At 43.5% G+C, this 16,549-nt stretch overlaps 1 protein-coding gene and 1 long non-coding RNA gene across 4 annotated transcripts in view; one reads left to right on the top strand and one right to left on the bottom strand.

Moving 5' to 3' along the window:
- The window catches only part of MAPKAPK3 (MAPK activated protein kinase 3), a 118,187-nt gene that overhangs the window by 3,132 nt on the left and 98,506 nt on the right, over positions 1-16,549 (top strand). For all 3 annotated transcript variants that reach the window (XR_008316244.1, XM_053296427.1, XM_053296428.1), the window contains exon 2: positions 272-634. Coding sequence is in view for 2 of the 3 variants with exons in the window: in XM_053296427.1 (XP_053152402.1) it covers positions 410-634 (225 nt within the window). In the remaining variant the exon portion in view is untranslated. The remainder of the gene's footprint in view (positions 1-271; positions 635-16,549) is intronic.
- Positions 7,467-16,549, bottom strand: part of LOC128345069 (uncharacterized) — a 209,746-nt gene continuing 200,663 nt past the window's right edge. The window contains exon 3 of the long non-coding RNA XR_008316246.1: positions 7,467-7,678. This is a non-coding gene — a long non-coding RNA (uncharacterized LOC128345069). The remainder of the gene's footprint in view (positions 7,679-16,549) is intronic.

Below are 16,549 nucleotides of genomic sequence, written 5' to 3'. Positions count from 1 at the left end.
CAATATTACATAGAAAGGGATGGATCACTCATTGAATTTCTGCTGCTGTACAGCTGTTAAAGGCACAGGCACCCTGTCAGAAAAAAAAAATCTTGGCAGCCCTGAGTCAACTTGATTGCTGCACACATGACATAATGTGAGGCTTCTAGGTGAGCGGCATTTTCTGGCATTCTGTAAACCACTTGTCCTGTGGCACACAATTGGGAAAGGAAGGAACTGAGAAATTGTTCACTGTTCTAGGCCTTTGCAACTAACTTTTTTTTTTTTAAAGGAGATCCTTTAGTGAAATTTCAGGAAATGGACCTGGGCTGCCTGAAGCATCTGCTTTGAACTACTTGATGGGGGTTCATTACTGAAGGTGGTACATTTGGGGGAACTGACAGCTGCTTTTTCTGAACTTCTGCCTACAATGGAACAAAGTGAGAGTCAACAGGAATCCCTACCTGAGAGTCAGGAAGATGGCAAAAGCAACACCAGACCCTTATTGGGTGGAACTGCCCCTTTCAAGGGGGAAATAAAGAAACATGCGGTTACAGATGACTACAAAATATCTAAGCAGGTGCTGGGCTTAGGCATTAATGGCAAAGTACTGGAATGCTTTCACAAGGTGACGGGGCAGAAATGTGCTTTAAAGGTATGTGGATATTATGTTTTCTTATTTAATTTTGAGGCTAAAGACAGCTGTTGTGTTTTCTGTTGAGGCCTATGTGCTTCTGAAGAGGCCGAATTACACATTCTGAACTACATGCAGAAAAATCTTATGCTCCCAGTCGTTCCAAACCTCCAAGCAGTCCCTGAATTAGTGTTTTAAATTACTAATTGTAAAATTGTTTTGCTCCTTTGTGTGGGCTAAAATATGCTTCCTCCCCCCTCAAGTGAGTCAGATAGTGATTTAAATACCAGTGCTACACTGTAGTGAGCCAGGAAAACATTGCCTGAGTTTAGCAATGCAAAAGGACCGGGCAGGAAATCCACAAGGTGCATTTTTGAAATCACTTTAATTTGGAGGCCAGTATTGTTCAGATCCAAGGAGCCCTGCCCAGCAGCTCCCTCTTTTAGTTAATGGCATGTTAATGTTTTTATTAAAACTAAGCTAGTAGACATTGGTGCAATTTAACAAATGCTGCCTTAAGATTATATAGCTTTTTCATGCATAATTAATATTGTGGTCCTTTAACATCCTAGTACATTCCACTGGTGGTATGAATGTGTGGGGTCTGTATCATGTTGATCCATTCTAAGAAACTGGAAGTCCATTTTTGAAAGCAAGAAAAGGGAGCTTTGTAAAGGATTTTTTTAAACTTTTCAGAAGTGGTTTTCAATGCATGATAATTAGAATAATTAAATTTGCATTAATTATTGAGAGTGCAAACATCCTATTAAATGGTACACATATTTGTGGAACTGAAGTTGATGATGAAATAGAATCATGACTAACAGGCTAGGCCAGATCCTTCTAGGTAGTTAGGGAAGATGAGAACAAAATCAGAGGGTGGTGTACACCGCAGTCAAACTTAATCTTGAATAAAACATGTGGCTTAATAGTCACATATGCACAAGCAGGAGGTATAACAAGGATATGCTGGTTTGCTTAGATTAGCCTGATGGGAGTGGAGAGTACCTGGAGGTGCCTGGTGCATGTTTGCATGTCATGACATGCGTGAGCGCGATGTGCGCATCGGGCACTTCTGGTCCTATGCACACCGGGGTGGCAAGGAGGTACGCTTCTACCCAGTGGGACCATTTTAAGCCATAGCGCTGGCGGGGGTAAAGAGCACCCTCCCCAATCCTTAAAGCTACCACCCCATCTTCCAACAGGCCGAACCGCCAGACTTTCGGTTCGGAGATCTGTAAAAGGGCCTCCAAACCTGTTCGTGCACATCCCTAGTGGGGAGGGGAAGCACAGAATTACATGCCTCCTTCTTTGTATATGCCACCAGTATTCTATGAAAGAGGTTTGTAGACAATTAACCATGTTAATCTGCCTTATATCAACTCATACCATTGATCTATCTAGTTTAGATTGTCTACACTAACTGATAGCAGCTCTCAGGCTTTTAGACAGGGTTACCCCTGCTCCAGCCCTGCCTGAAGACGGGAGGGATAGAACTTGGAACCTTCTGTATGCAAAGTAGGTGCTTTACTATTGAGCTATCACCCTTCTACCCCAAAGTGGGATGACAGCAAGTTGGACTTCAAAGGAGAGGATCGTTCTGTGCATCATCCCAGAGATGTGGGGAGGAAAACCTTCTAAAACACAAAATTTTCTGGAAAAATTTCCCATACTTTTTCTTTTTGGTGGAAAACTGGGCTACTAGGCCTCTTTCCTTAGATGTGGAAGTGAACCAAAGTTACTGTTTAGAATGAACTGGTGATTTTTGGAATGTGTGATGAGAAGGAGCCTGGGGGGAACAATGAACAATGGGGATTACTGTTATTCTGAAGACTGGACATGCATAGTTGGGACCAAAATGTATCTTGTCTAAAGGAACTATGATTGGTTGCTCTAGGGGTGAAGATGCTCATTTTACAAGAGCCTATGTATAACCAGATATTAACATAAAGATAAGTATGAGTATATAATCTATAATCAACATTTTGGGGGGTCTTCACCCATCACCTGCATGTGTTAGGTGAAGTCCCGGCCGTGATTCTCATTGACTAATAAAGTGCTTTGAATCTGACAGAGCGGGTGTTGGCTTCTACCTAAAAAGAACCTAGAGTGGTGTGTTTCCGCTACACATTGCACATGTGCAGCAGTGTGAATTCCAGATTACTGCTGTCCTGTCACTTGAGCAGGGGAAGGGATGACTTTCACCAACTTTCACTTTCTTTGAAGCCCACTGTGAGTCATGTGACCCTCTGGAACATATTTTGGTGGCACACAGTGGACTTCAGAGGGAAGGAAAGATTGAGCCCCTTATGCTCATGCAACTGTGCAGTGGTAGTATGGAATGTGCTCTGCTGCATATGCGCAATGCTAGTCTGGATGTCCAGCATTGTTTTACAAAATGTATTATTAACAGTGAATGGCTGCCCATGCGTTAGGCAAGTTCAGCAATTTCAAAGCTGTAGTTAATGTTTTTCAGTGGACTATACTTAAGAAGTGTGAGAGTGGGTACATGCATTTTTATTGATTTTATTGAATATTCCAATAAAAAAAACTTCTTTCCAAATAAAGCTTTAGATTTGTTTCAGTATAAGATTTAAAGCACATGAAGTACCTTTATTGACTCCAAACCTCCACCCCATCAAACATTTTAGTTCAACTACTTGGCTACTTTAAAAATTTACAAGATACAATGTGGGAAATTAATATAGTGGGGGTGTCTTTTGATTGTGCAGATAGGTCAAATAACATGCCAAATTAGATCGTAGTCTAATTAGGATTAGATTCAATTCAGAATCTTCCAGAAAACTCACATCTCTGTGTCCTTTTTTGACCTTTTTTGGGTTGTAACAGAACAGGACAATCCTAGACATCTTGACCATAGAGTAAGTTCAATAAAACTCAGGTTTAATTCCAAGTAAAGATGCTTAGGACTGCATTTTCCATGGTGGTGGGGGAAAAGCCCACTGACACATAGGAAAGCAAGGAAAGAGACAGAAAAGCAGAAGCAAAAAGAAAAAGTCAGAAACGGGTGGAAAAGATAACTCAGGGAGAGAAAGCCAGGACTTGCATCCCACTAAACAAACAAACTGCCAGAGAAACTCAAACTTGCCAGTGCAGATAGCCAGCAAAACCTCCAAAGCACGGAGCTTCCTCCAGCCCCTCCTCCTTGCCTATTGCTTCCTGCCTTGGTCTTATTGGATGGAACAGCCTGCTAATCAAGCTGTTCCAGCCAGTCTGATTCCTAGGGGGCACTGGCCTGGTACCGACTGCTCCAGGAACTAAAAAATAGGTAGAAAATACAGCCCCTGAAGCAGAGGCATTTTTACCCTCGGACCTTGGGGCCCCGCTCTGTGGGTTCGAAGGTCTGGGGGGGCCTCCTGCTGGCACCTCGCACCTGCTCTGCCGCTGCCCTGCTGCTGCACCGAACTGTGGCTTTTCTGTAATTTTAGCCACCATGTGCTGGTGTGGGGGATGATCTGAGCAGGACTCCCCCCACCATGTTGGTGTGCGGCATGGCCACTGGGCCTGTCCATCCAGCCCAGTGGCCCTTGAAAACCTTGAGGTGCACGTTGCAGTTCTCGAGGGTAGCTGGGCCGGATGGACAGGCTGAGCAGCTGCTCTGCCTGCCGCCGCTATGGTGGGTGGGGGGATGCCTTCTCGGCTCACTCCCCACCCCCAGACATGGCGGCTAAAATTACAGAACAGCAATGGTTCAGCATGGCTGGGCCTCGTGGTGGTGGCAGTGGGGAGAGGCCTCACGATGATGGCAACAGCGGTGGTCTGCGTGCCAAAATCAGCTAGGTACCCCACTCCCCTGAAGCCACAAGGAAGTGTATTTTTAACCCCCTTTTTAGTTTCTGGAGTGGTCAATGCCAGGCTGGCACCCCCTAGAAATCAGACTGGCTGGAACAGCTTGATTAGCAGGTTGTTCCTGCCGATAAGACCAAGGAAGGAAGGAACAGGTAAGCAGCAAGGACTGGAGGAAACTCCATGCTTTGGAGGATATGCTGCCTGCCTGCCTGTACTGGCAAGTTCGAGTTTCTCTGGTAGCTTGTTGGTTTGGTTCATTTGCAGGGCAGGGGCACAGCCCCTCCTGCCCTTACTGATGAGCCACCTCTGGATTACACTTCATGAGTGACATTTCAAGTATAACTTTAAACAAATGCTTTAGTAAATAAAGTGCTTTGTAAATAGAAATGATTTATTTACAAACTCACTTAGACACAACGCAATGAGTAATGACATGATATTTGCAAAGTCCTGCTTATAGTTGTGACATCTAGAGCGAGGCAGTCCAAACGGGATCTCTGAAGAAGAGTCTGCGACCTAGTTCTCATCAAGAGCAGGTCAGGAAGTAAGCCTTTACCCCGGACTGAATGCAGGCTGTGCATCAGCAGATGCATACAGATTGCATGATTGAATGTTCCTCCATACAAAGCAATCATCTGCATATTGAAAACTTGCATTTCAGGGAGGAAGGTTGTAGTCTTTGTTCCCCTCTGACCTATATGTTATCTGTATGGCTCTTGAAGCTGCTGTTAACTCCATGGAAGGCGGGGGTGGGGGGGACCTTGCATTTTAATTCATCTTCTAACTGCATTCTTGTCCTATCTTCCTGGCCCATCATACATATTCACTAGGTAACAAGAGAGACATCCAGGCATGGAGCCTGGGTCTGGCCCCACCTGTCGGTCCCTCTAATGACGTCCTGTGTGTGTGACCTCACACACATGGGCATGACTCGGACTCCAGAAGGGCCCCGAGCGAATGCCCTCTGCCCACGCCCAGGCTCCAGAGAGCCTCAAGCAAGCTCTCCCATGTCCTTTTCAGGCAGTGTTTGCAAAGGGGGCATGGCCTCTAGCTCTGAGAGCCCAAGCAAGTTCTCCCCTGTCATTTCAGGCAGTGCTTGCTGCCTGAAAGCACCAATTTCCCTTTCTCTCCCTTGCTGGAGAGAGAGAAAGGACAGGGGAGAGCCTGAAAAGGGCAGGGGACAGCTCATTGCCTGAAAAGGACAGGAGTAAGCTTGCTTGGGGCTCTCCAGAGCCTGGGTGTGGGCAGGGGGAATTCGCTCAGTGCTCTTCTGGAGCCCAAGCCATGCCCTCCTGCGGGCTTCGGCAGCACTTTCCATTGGCAGCCCGGGTTCTTTGAACCTGTTCGCACAATGATGGCTCCGCCCCTGGACACATCCCTTGCAAATTTGGTGGAGATCCATTGGGAAATTGCTTAGAGCTGTTTAATTTCTCTCTGTCTTGAAAAGGGATTTAAAGGGTTGGTGACATCTTTTGGACTGAGGAAGTGCTATTTAAATAAATTTGTAGTCTATTTGCATAGTTTCAGCCTCTAGACTGCATGCCAGAAAAGTGCCTTTTGTATATCCCCCTGGGACCCAATTGATTGTTGTTTTGTAATTGAGCCTCAAAGTTGGGTATTAAGAAGCAGAAAAATGCATTTTTAGTGCTAACAGAATCTGTGCAGTAACAAGTTTGAGGTTACAGTGCCCACAGCACTGCCCACAATAAACATGATGGCTGACTTGCTCCCCTGACCCTGCTGCCCACTGCTGCACTCCTGCTCGCCTCTCCGTTCCACTGACTTGCTGCCCCAACTCTGTCCTGACCCTGCTGCTCCCGCCTGTCGCTCACCCCCACCACTTGTCCCAGCAAGCTGCCGTTCCCTGCCAGGGGACCTGGTTTCCACCCCCAAGGTTCAGATGGTCTCTGCGCATATGCGGACCACATGCACAGAGGGCATCTGAGCCCTGGGGGCAGGCAGAGAATGCTGGCTTGCTGGGATGAGGAGGAGCATGGCAGAATGTGTGAGGGCTGTGTGTCTGTGTGTGGCTGTGAATGGCTACATCATTTGTTTACAACTTTTACACTATTTTGCTGATAACACCATCCAGAAGGAAATTAAATCAAGCAGGAGAACTGTGAAGTTCTTTGGAAATTTCTGGGAAGAGAATCAATAGTTTTTGACATGGTTGTTAAAGCATTTGTTATTTTTAATTCTCATTTTCTTTCCTTAAGAAGAAGGAAAAAAATGAAGTACAGATTTAAAGGAAAAACAAATTACCTGCTTTTTGTTGTGTCCTTATTCTGATGTGGGATCATACTGTCACTCTTACTGAATCGATTACATTTATTTACTAGTGTTTTTTCAGTTGTGTGGGGGAGTGTGACTTTTTCAACTAAGATGGTTTTGCAAAGTTTTTAGTGTTCAACATCAGGAAGTTCTACCTTTTGGTATGGGCAAGCTCTTCCCCATAGTGACTAAACAGATTTCCCTTTTTAAAATGCCTGGAAATTCAGTAATCTAAAAACCTTTGGTTTAAAATGAGAGTTAAGCTGCCTTACATTTTCACATGTGATCTAAAAAGAATGGAAATTTCCAGTTAAGGTGCCCATCTTAATGTCTGCACCATATAAGCTGTAAAAAGACTTTGTACAGTCTGGTATAGGATGATGGCTTTTAGCCCTTTGTGCATGGGGCTCCATGCACTCATATTCTGGCTTGGTTTTTCAGTTGGACATTGGGCTGGAGAGGGATGCATCCAGGCAGACATTTAACAGGTGCAGTTTCCCTAATCACTTCCTAGAGATACCCCTGATGAATTTCTTGCTGGTACATCTCTGATCAAGACAAAGTGTGGGTGCATGCAGCCTCAATTCTAAAGCCATTATCATATACCATAGTGTAAAAAATCTTTACGGCTTATATGGCGTGGAAGTTAAGATGAGCACCTTAACTTGCAGACAATTTTTTGTGTAGACAAAACATTAGGAAGAAACACTTGGAAACTAAGATAAGTAAAAAATCTTTTTTTTTTCTTCAAAAGGTAGAGAGGGAAGGAATCCTTTTATTTTTAAAGGTACAGTGAGTAAATTGTACAGTATATACAAACAGATATTCTGCATTAACTATTTGTTATGCGCTCCTGTGACCAAAGGTGACTTCTGTTGTGGAGACTGCTGATTCACAGCACACTTCTAGCATCACCAAGCTCTTGCCATCAAAGCTTTTCTGGACTTGGCAGATGGCTTTTCTTTGCCAGCAAGCTTTCTTTCACTGTGGGAACAAAATTGGAACAGTCTGAATCTGGACAGATTACTCAATGGAAAGAACTTTCACTTGATGCAAAAGGTCTTTAACAGGCAGAAACACTTATCCACAGATCCATATGTCATTCAACCACTGTGCTCGATAATTAGAAGGTCCCTGTTTTCTGTAATTCCTGTAAGTAGAACTTCTTAAACATTTTACTAACCATTTTTGCCTGGGAATGTAAAGTGTAGCCTCTCCAAAGACATTGTAGGCACTTTATAGTGGCTTTGGTTGTTTTCCTAAAGTGTTAAGTGGCTTGATTTACTCTGCTTGGCCTAGCAATTTTCTATGCTTTTCTTAGAAATGCTGTCAACTTTGTTTCCGTTCAATTGAAATGCCACACACACTGCTGCCTTAGTCTAGAAAACTCAAACTAGTTACTTGTTTATAAGCCAGACGGAGTGGCAGTATTTTCAAATAGAAGGAATGCATGGATTTAGGAGTATGGAAGGGTAAGCATGACTGATTCATGCCATCTAAGGCAGAGTGATGTCCAGAGGCCCACACTCCTCATGTAGCCTATTCCTATGATAGTTTATTTAATTGTCTTGTGGGATTGAAGTGAAGGAAAACTATTTAGTACTTTAGGGAAAGTATTTAGTACTTTCATGACTAATAAAATTCTGTTTCTCCTGTACTGAGAAGTAAGAGGGCAAAACAATGAGAGAGATCAGAATTTGAATGAACTAATACTTAATTTATTACCTTAAAGACTGGTTCAGCAGTTTGGGAAGATGCATTAAAGTGAGTTGTGTAGGGTGTCTTTATTGGGTCCAGTAAAGTACTCTAATTGCCTAGAGGCACAGATTACCAGATTTAGCAAGTTGGACAGCTTTATTTTTAGATTCATATACCACCTTTTGTTATATGATCTCAAAGCAGTTAACAACAAAGTTTTAAACTACAGCGGTACAATAAAAGCAATAAGAAAAAAAAAAGGCACAAAAAGCCTAAGAGCACCAGCAGAAGAAAACAGTATAACCACTGGTGGGTTACAAGAGCCATTTTGGTTTGCCTCAAAGGCCTGGTTTGGCTGTGGGCAGCCATGTAAAGACCAAAATATATGGTGTAGCATGAACTACACAGGGGAGAGAATTGCAAGCCTAGGAGCCACGACTGAAGAGGCCTTGTCCCACATGCTTGCCTCAGCTGACACTGGCATGTGGAGAAGAGCTTTTCTCGATCTTGTTTGGCAAGTAGAATCTCATGGAATCAGGAGTTCCTTAATATACCTAGGACCCAAAACACTCTAAAGCAGTGTTAAGTCAGCACAGTACAACAGCCAATGAGTAACATACTGATTCAAATTACTCAAAGTAGTCTCATTGAAATTAAAAGGACAAGTTAAGAATTTAATTTCTCTTAATTCCAATGGGATTAATTTGAGTAATTTGCCTCAGTATGTCAGCCAGTGTCCCATCACACACCAGTTGGAAAATGCTGCTCTAAAGGACATTCTTCATTTAGACCAAAGAAAAAAATTGAATACTTAGCTCCTTAAGGATTCCTTGAGGAATATTTTTTAAAAATCCATAGAAAACAAAACAAGTTATTAAATTGGATTATCTGCATCATAAACAAATTTTTAAATTTTTAATGATTAACAGTTAATGAAATGGTGACTGACACTCCAGGCCATGCAAGAGAAGCATTTTACAGAGCATCTCAGTGGAGCCGCTTAATGGCGCAGTGGGGAAATGACTTGATAAGCAAGCCAGAGGTATCAGTGGTATAAATTAAAAAGTGATATAGGAGGATGCTAAAAGGCATCATCTCACACTGTGCGGGAGGAGGCAATGGTAAACCCCTCCTGCATTCTACCAAAGACAACCACAGGGCTCTGTGGGCACCAGGACTAACTCGACGGCACACTATACCTTTAGCATTTCAATGATGTAGTTTGCATTCTGTGGAATGGCTCCCTTGCATGTCTTAAAATAAGTAGTTTAAAAGCTTTCTTTTTAATATATTTGATGGTTAGGGACGCACCTGATTTGATGATATGTGATATAGCCACCTTGCTGAAGCTAAGCAGGGCTATATCTGGACAGTGCCCAGGAACCCCATTAGTTCCATGAGAGAAAAAAGGTGAATTATAAATATAATAAGAACTCTGTGGAGAAACCTATTTTTCAAAGTACATTTCTCAACACGAAAAGTGATTACTGTAGATAAAGTCAGATTCTTGCAGCATAGTGGTTGTTTCCCAGAATACCTTAAATCTCCTTTGATTGTCAAGGATCAACCCCACTCCCCCCGAGATAATTTACTGTGAACTAATGGCTTGCTGCAGAACAAGAAATGTTGTTCTGGCTGAGCTAATGATGATTAGCATGGCATCTCTTGCCAATGAATAACAGCCAAATCCAGAGTGAAATGTTTCAATTGCTTAACAATTCAAAACTTCCCACAGCTTTAGGATGGGTGTGAACACAGTAAAATCCAGTTTAAATGGTGGAGGGAGTGTAGTGTGACAAACCCAGATTGACTGGAAGTTTGGACAGGGCACATAATAGTTCAATCAGCCCACTAAAGGCTACTTTATACATTACAGTTTTCTTAAAAAGAAATATGCATGTTTACTATAATGGAGATTTCCTCTGAAATGCAGTTCATAAAACACGCCACGCTTTCCCCTCCTATGCTAAACTTGTATCTTCCTCCAACATGATTATCCCATATAGAAAGCCTGTAGTAGAAGCAGCATTGAGTTCCTCTGTTCAAGAGTGGTCAATCTGCTTGAGGTCAGGTACCTCAAGTAGGCTGCTGTATGTTTGTGCACTTGCTCCATTTCATAAATTTCACACTTCTGCATCTTGCCACCTTGCTGATGAGGTTAGCATACACTTATTTTTGTAAGGTAATTTCTTAAACATACAGATTGTGTGTTTCTAAAAGTGCAGTTCTTTTTCAGTTTCTCAGAATTGTGGAGTGCACTCTTAAGTATGGCTTGGATATCCTTTATTTTATTTTACATTTTTGGTACATATGTGGGATTAAGGTAGGGCTGCTGCATTATGATGATACACTGAATGACTTTTGGTGGGTGTTTATCTTTGTGTTGTGTATAAACTATCTGTCTAGGTTGTGTTCAAGAATCAATGTTTACCGTATTAACTAAGGATCAAACTAGATATTGGGGTCAGCTAATAAATACATGCAAAATACATGCTTGCCCATGTAGCAGGAGTTGTGGGGGAGGGGCGGGGAAGGACTACTTTTTATACCAAATGGAGCATATATGAGAGGGGAGCAAAATCAAACCCATCCCCTCCTCCTTACCTTACAACACTCGGTTGCCTTTAAACTGTTTCCCCCCTGCCTGACTCAATTAATGGAACCAGGCAGGGATATTAAATCTGCTGAATATGGTGAGATAAGATGAGGGGTGGGTGGGCGAGCTTCCACTCCTTTGGGTATAAAAAGTAGTCCCCATTCTGTTTGCTCTACATTTTAGCACACATGTAGTTGCTTTGAATGTCTGGTTTGGCTCTGAATAGTTCCATTTGTTTAAATTTTAAATACATACAATGATGTTTCTGGTTGCCATGTAGCAGAAGAATTACATAAGAGCTCAGGCAGTTAGATGCTAACTCAACATCTGCAAAGTGGATATTCAGGATTTGGGGGAAGTGGGGAGGGAGAGTACTGTACAACCAAAAGGAGTCTTTGTAAAACAAGCCATACTGCTGCTCCCTTTTAATGTTCTCTTCCAACCTGCCAAAAATCTGAAACAAGTTTATCCAGGTTTATGGATTAACAAATCTTCAGGGAGATCAAAGTAGCTTCCTACAGTTGTGAGCACACTTTTAATGTGTTGTATGACGTTTGACTATATAGTTTATATTGTCGTGTGTGTGACCATTCTTCGATCAGGCCTGGACTTAACTGGTGCTCCCTTAAGAATATAAGAGCCAAACTATATATTACATAGAACATATGTACTAGGGATGTGCACAAAACATATCTTGCATTTCGTTTTGAGCTAGAAACCAAACACAAAATACTCAAAACTTTTTGTCAAAACAGTGGCCAAGCCAGCTGTTTCAGTAGAACAAACTTTGTGAATTTTTATATTTTTATTGTGTGACTGTTTTATAGTTTTTATATTTTGTTAATTGTTTTGTAAACCACCTTGAGGTTGTTTTAATGAAAAGTGGTATACAAATCTAACAATAAATAAAATAATATTCCTCTGTTTTGGAATGCTTATCCGTCTATTGCCTGGAGTGACTGTTCTAAAGTAGAGCCCATGCTGAGACCAAGAGACTTGCTAATGTCTCTCCCTTTTCTCCTATAAGGTAGTATAGCAGCTTTATTGTACACATTTCTTCCTCTCCCTCCAAGGCTAACTCCGGATAGAGTTCAAACTACTCTCTCCAGCACTTCCGTGCCTGGGGAAGATTAAAGTAAAGTTGTGCTATTGAGTTGGTGTCCACTCCTAGCAACCACAGAGCCATGTGGTTTTCTTTGGTAGAATACAGCAGGGGTTTACCATTGCCATCTCCCGTGCAGTATGAGGTTATGCCTTTTAACATCTTCCTATATCGCTACTGCCCAATATAGGTGTTTCCCATAGTCTGGGAAACACACCAGTGGGGATTCGAACCAGCAACCTCTTGCTCCCTAGGCAAGTTATTTCCCTGCTGCATCATTAGATGGCTTAGGTGTAATAAACTCCAGTGGACATGGAGGTTTCAGGCCTCGCTCCATGCCACAAAAGCCCCTGCTGTTTTGTTTTGTTCCTGCTGCACTGCCTCTGCTGGGTTACTTTTCTAAATGGCTGCTACCATGTTTCAAGTGTGGTTTGCACTCATTAAAGGATCAAGCAGCAGTATATTTGATTGATTGATTGATTGATATACCACCCCTCCAAAAATGGCTTAGCGTGGTTTTCAACAAATACAAACAATTAAAACCAATTAACAGTTTAACAGTTAAAATAAAAACTAAATCAAACAATTAAAATCTTTTAACATTTAAAACATTAATATTAAAATAATTTAAAACCAGCATTAAAAATTAAACCATGTATCTAATTAAAAGCCTGGGTGAATAAATGTGTCTTCAGCACCTTTTTAAAAGTTGCCACAGATGGGGAGACTCTTATTTCAACAGGGAGCACATTCCAAAGTCCAGGGGCAGCAACGGAGAAGGCCTGTCCCCAAGTAGTCGCCAAGCGAGTTGGTGGCAACTGCAGGCGAACCTCTTTAGATGATTTCAACAGGCAGTGGAGCTCATGGTAAAGAAGACGCTCTCTTAAATACCAAGGGCTTAAGCTGTTTAAGGCTTTATAGGTAATAACCAGCACCTTGTATTTTGCCTGGAAATGTATCGACAGCCAGTGTAATCCTTTCAACACAGGACTGATATGGTCTCTCCTAGATGATCCAGAGACCAACCTGGCCGCCACATTCTGGACCAACTGCAGTTTCCAGACTACATACAAAGGCAGCCCCACATAGAGCACATTGCAGTAATCCAGCCTAGAGGTTACCAGCAGATGTACCACCGTTTTGAGGTCGTTCATCTCAAGAAACGGACGCAGCTGGCATTAGGGATGTGCATGAACTGGTTTGGAGGCCATTTTAGAGGCCTCCAAACCAGTTCAAATGCCGGGTCCGGTTCGAAGTTTGAAGGCCCCGGTCTTGACACTTTAATGGCGGGGAAGGTGCATTGCCCTCCCGCTGCATTTCCCCCACCGGTGTCATTTCCAAAAACCTTCGGGGCAGCAGCATACCTCCCTGCTGCCCCGTTGCCCTTATCAGCCGGAAGTACCGGGTGCACATGCACCTGTTGCGTGCGTGTGCGTGCTCGGCAGACAGGCACGCACACTCAGCGGGCACATGCGCGCCCGGTACTTCCAGCCAATGAGGGCAATGGGGCGGCAGGGAGGTATGCTGCTGCCCCGAAGGTTTTTGGAAATAAATTACACCGGCGGGGGAAATGCAGTGGGAGGGGTAAGTGCACCCTGCCCCTGCCCTTAAAGTGCCATGCCCGCTGCTTCCAGAGTGCCCAGCCGCAGTTCCATGCACATCTCTAGCTGCCATATCAGCCGAAGCTGATAAAATGCACCTCTGGCCACTGCCTCAACCTGGGACACCAGGGAGAGGTTCGGATCCAGAAGCACCCACAAAATATATACAAAAGTTATATAACAAAAGTCTTTAATATATGACAAAATGTATTTTGTATTATATACAGAAGACTTTTATATGTAACAAAAGTTTTTAATTAGAGAAGTCAGCTGAGTCCCTTCTGCTCCTATTCCATGGTGTAATAAGAAGCACTTCCTAGTAGCTGTTTATTATTTATTTGCATTTCTAGCCCGCTTTATACCCAAAGGTCTCAGAGCAGGTTACAATAAAACCAATAAAAAACATAATTAAAATTCAACATCATAAAATCAAAAACACAGTAAAAAATACAGTGCCTGAGAGGTGAAGAACCACCACATCTCTAATCAAAGGCCAGGGTAAAGAGGTGTGTCTTCACCATTCTCTTGAATGTACACAATGTTGGAGCTCCGCACACCTCAGAAGGGAGGGCATTTCACAACCTAGGGACCACCACAGAGAAAGCTCACTCATGTGCCCCTACCCCTTTAACTACTGACAATGGTGGCACTACCAAGAGGGCCTCTCCTACAGATCTTAATTGACGGGCAGGTCTACATGGGAGAAGGCATTCCTTCAGGTATTTGGGGCCAAGTTTGTTCAGGGCTTTAGAGGTCAATGTTAAAACCCTGAGTCAGGCTCAGTGGTAAATTGGCAACCAATGTAGTTCCTTTAAGACTGGCGTGATGTGCATCCAGCAAGACGTACACATCAGCAGTCTTGCTGCTGCATTCTGCACTAGCTTCAGCCTCTGAACTGTCTTCAGGGGCAGCCCCACATAGAGTACTTTACAGTAGTCCAGTCTGGAGGTTACCAGAACATAGATCACTGTGGCCAGGCTATCTCTGTCCAGAAAGGGCAGTAGCTGGCGGACAAGCCTGAATTGAAAATAGGCACTCCTGGCCACCACCACCACCTGAGCCTCCAACAACAGCAATGAATCCAGGAGTACCCCCAAGCTGCACACCTGTTCCTTCTGGGGTTCTACCACCCCCTCAAGAACAGGATATCTCTCCACTTCATGGACTCACATGAAGCCCCTGACACACAGCACCTCCGACTTATCTGGATTCAGTTTCAATTTATTGGTCCATATCCAGCCCCTTACCGCCTCCAGGCAGCGGTCAAGCACCTCAACCACCTCTCTTGATTGATATGGAATAGAGAGATAGAGCTGGGCATCATCAGCATACTGCTGGCATCTCACTCCAAACTTCCTGATGACCTCTCCCAGTGGCTTCATATAGATGTTGAAAAGCATAGGGGATATGATCCCTTTGTATCTTCTCCCTGTGTTGCTGTGATGTTGCTCCTGACTGCTGCCCCAGGGGTGTGCAAAATATTTTGAGCTTGAAACAAAACAAACTTAAAATAAAGGGCCTGTTTCGAGCTTGAGACAAAATGATCCCATTTCAAGTCAAAACATTCCAAGCTCCATTTTGGAGGGCTGTTTTTCCAGGGAGAGCTGATCTACCCGCCAACCCCAGTTGGTAGACAAGGCCTCCACCCTGGACTTAGCGCATTGGCCTCCCCTAGTCCTCCAAGGCAGGCCGATGCACTAAGTCTGGGGCTGAGGCCTGGTCTACTCACCTTATGCAGCAGGTAGGCCAGTCCTCCGAGGCAGGCCGACACGCTACATCGGGAGCAAAAGCCTGGACTAACTAATAAATTATACTATAACTAGTATTATTTTTCTATCACCTTTCTTCCTCAGCAGCCTCTTTCCGTCAGCCTTTATCCTTCAACTACCACTCTGAACTCTAACTCTCTCTACTCTGTCCAACATCCCATCTCACTTTCCAGTTGCCACTCATCCTCTGAATGCCTGTCTGGAGGCAGTAATGGGCTGGATGAGGGATAACAAACTGAGACTGAATCCAGACAAGATGGAGGTACTTGTGTGGGGTCGTTACTCAGGAAATGATATTGACCTCCCTGTTCTAGATGGGGTCACACTTCCTCAGAAGGAACAGGTACGCAGGAACTGGGAGTGCTTCTGGATTCACACCTCTCCCTGGTTTCTCAGGTTGAGGCAGTGGCCAGAAGCACTTTTTATCCGCTTCGGTTGATACGCCAGCTGTATCCGTTTCTTGAGATTCATGACCTCAGAACAGTAGTACATCTGCTGGTAACCTCCAGACTTGATTACTGCAATGCGCTCTATGTGAGGCTGCCTTTGTATGTGGTCCAGAAACTACAATTAGTGCAGAATGCGGCAGCCAGATTGGTCTCTGGGTCATCTTGAAGAGACCATATTACTCCTATATTACAGGAGTTACACTGGCTGTCAGTAGGTTTCCGGGCAAAATACAAAGTGCTGGTTAAAACCTATAAAGCCCTAAACAGCTTAGGCCCACAGTATTTAAGAGAGCATCTTCTTCTGCACGATCCCCATTGTCCACTGCATTAGTCAGGGGAGGCCTGTCTGTAGCTACCTTCAGGTTCTTTGGTGGCCACTCATGGACGGGCCTTCTCAGTTGTCACTCCGAGATTTTGGAATATGCTTCCCATTGACATAAGACTCTCCCCATCTCTAGCGGTTTTTAAAAGATCTTTGAAGACTTATCTATTTAACTTTTAACTTTTGTAATTTTATAAGCAGCTTTTTGGAGTTTTAATTGATTTTAATTTTTTATTTATTTGTATTGTTGTTTTATAGTTGTGAACTGCCCCAAGACTTTGGTTTGGGGCAGTATATAAATGTATTAAATACATAATA

The sequence above is a fragment of the Hemicordylus capensis genome, chromosome 2 (assembly GCF_027244095.1).
Source record: "Hemicordylus capensis ecotype Gifberg chromosome 2, rHemCap1.1.pri, whole genome shotgun sequence".
Taxonomy (NCBI): domain Eukaryota; kingdom Metazoa; phylum Chordata; class Lepidosauria; order Squamata; family Cordylidae; genus Hemicordylus; species Hemicordylus capensis.
Note: the sequence above shows the minus strand (reverse complement) of the source record. Positions and strands in the feature narration are given on the sequence as shown.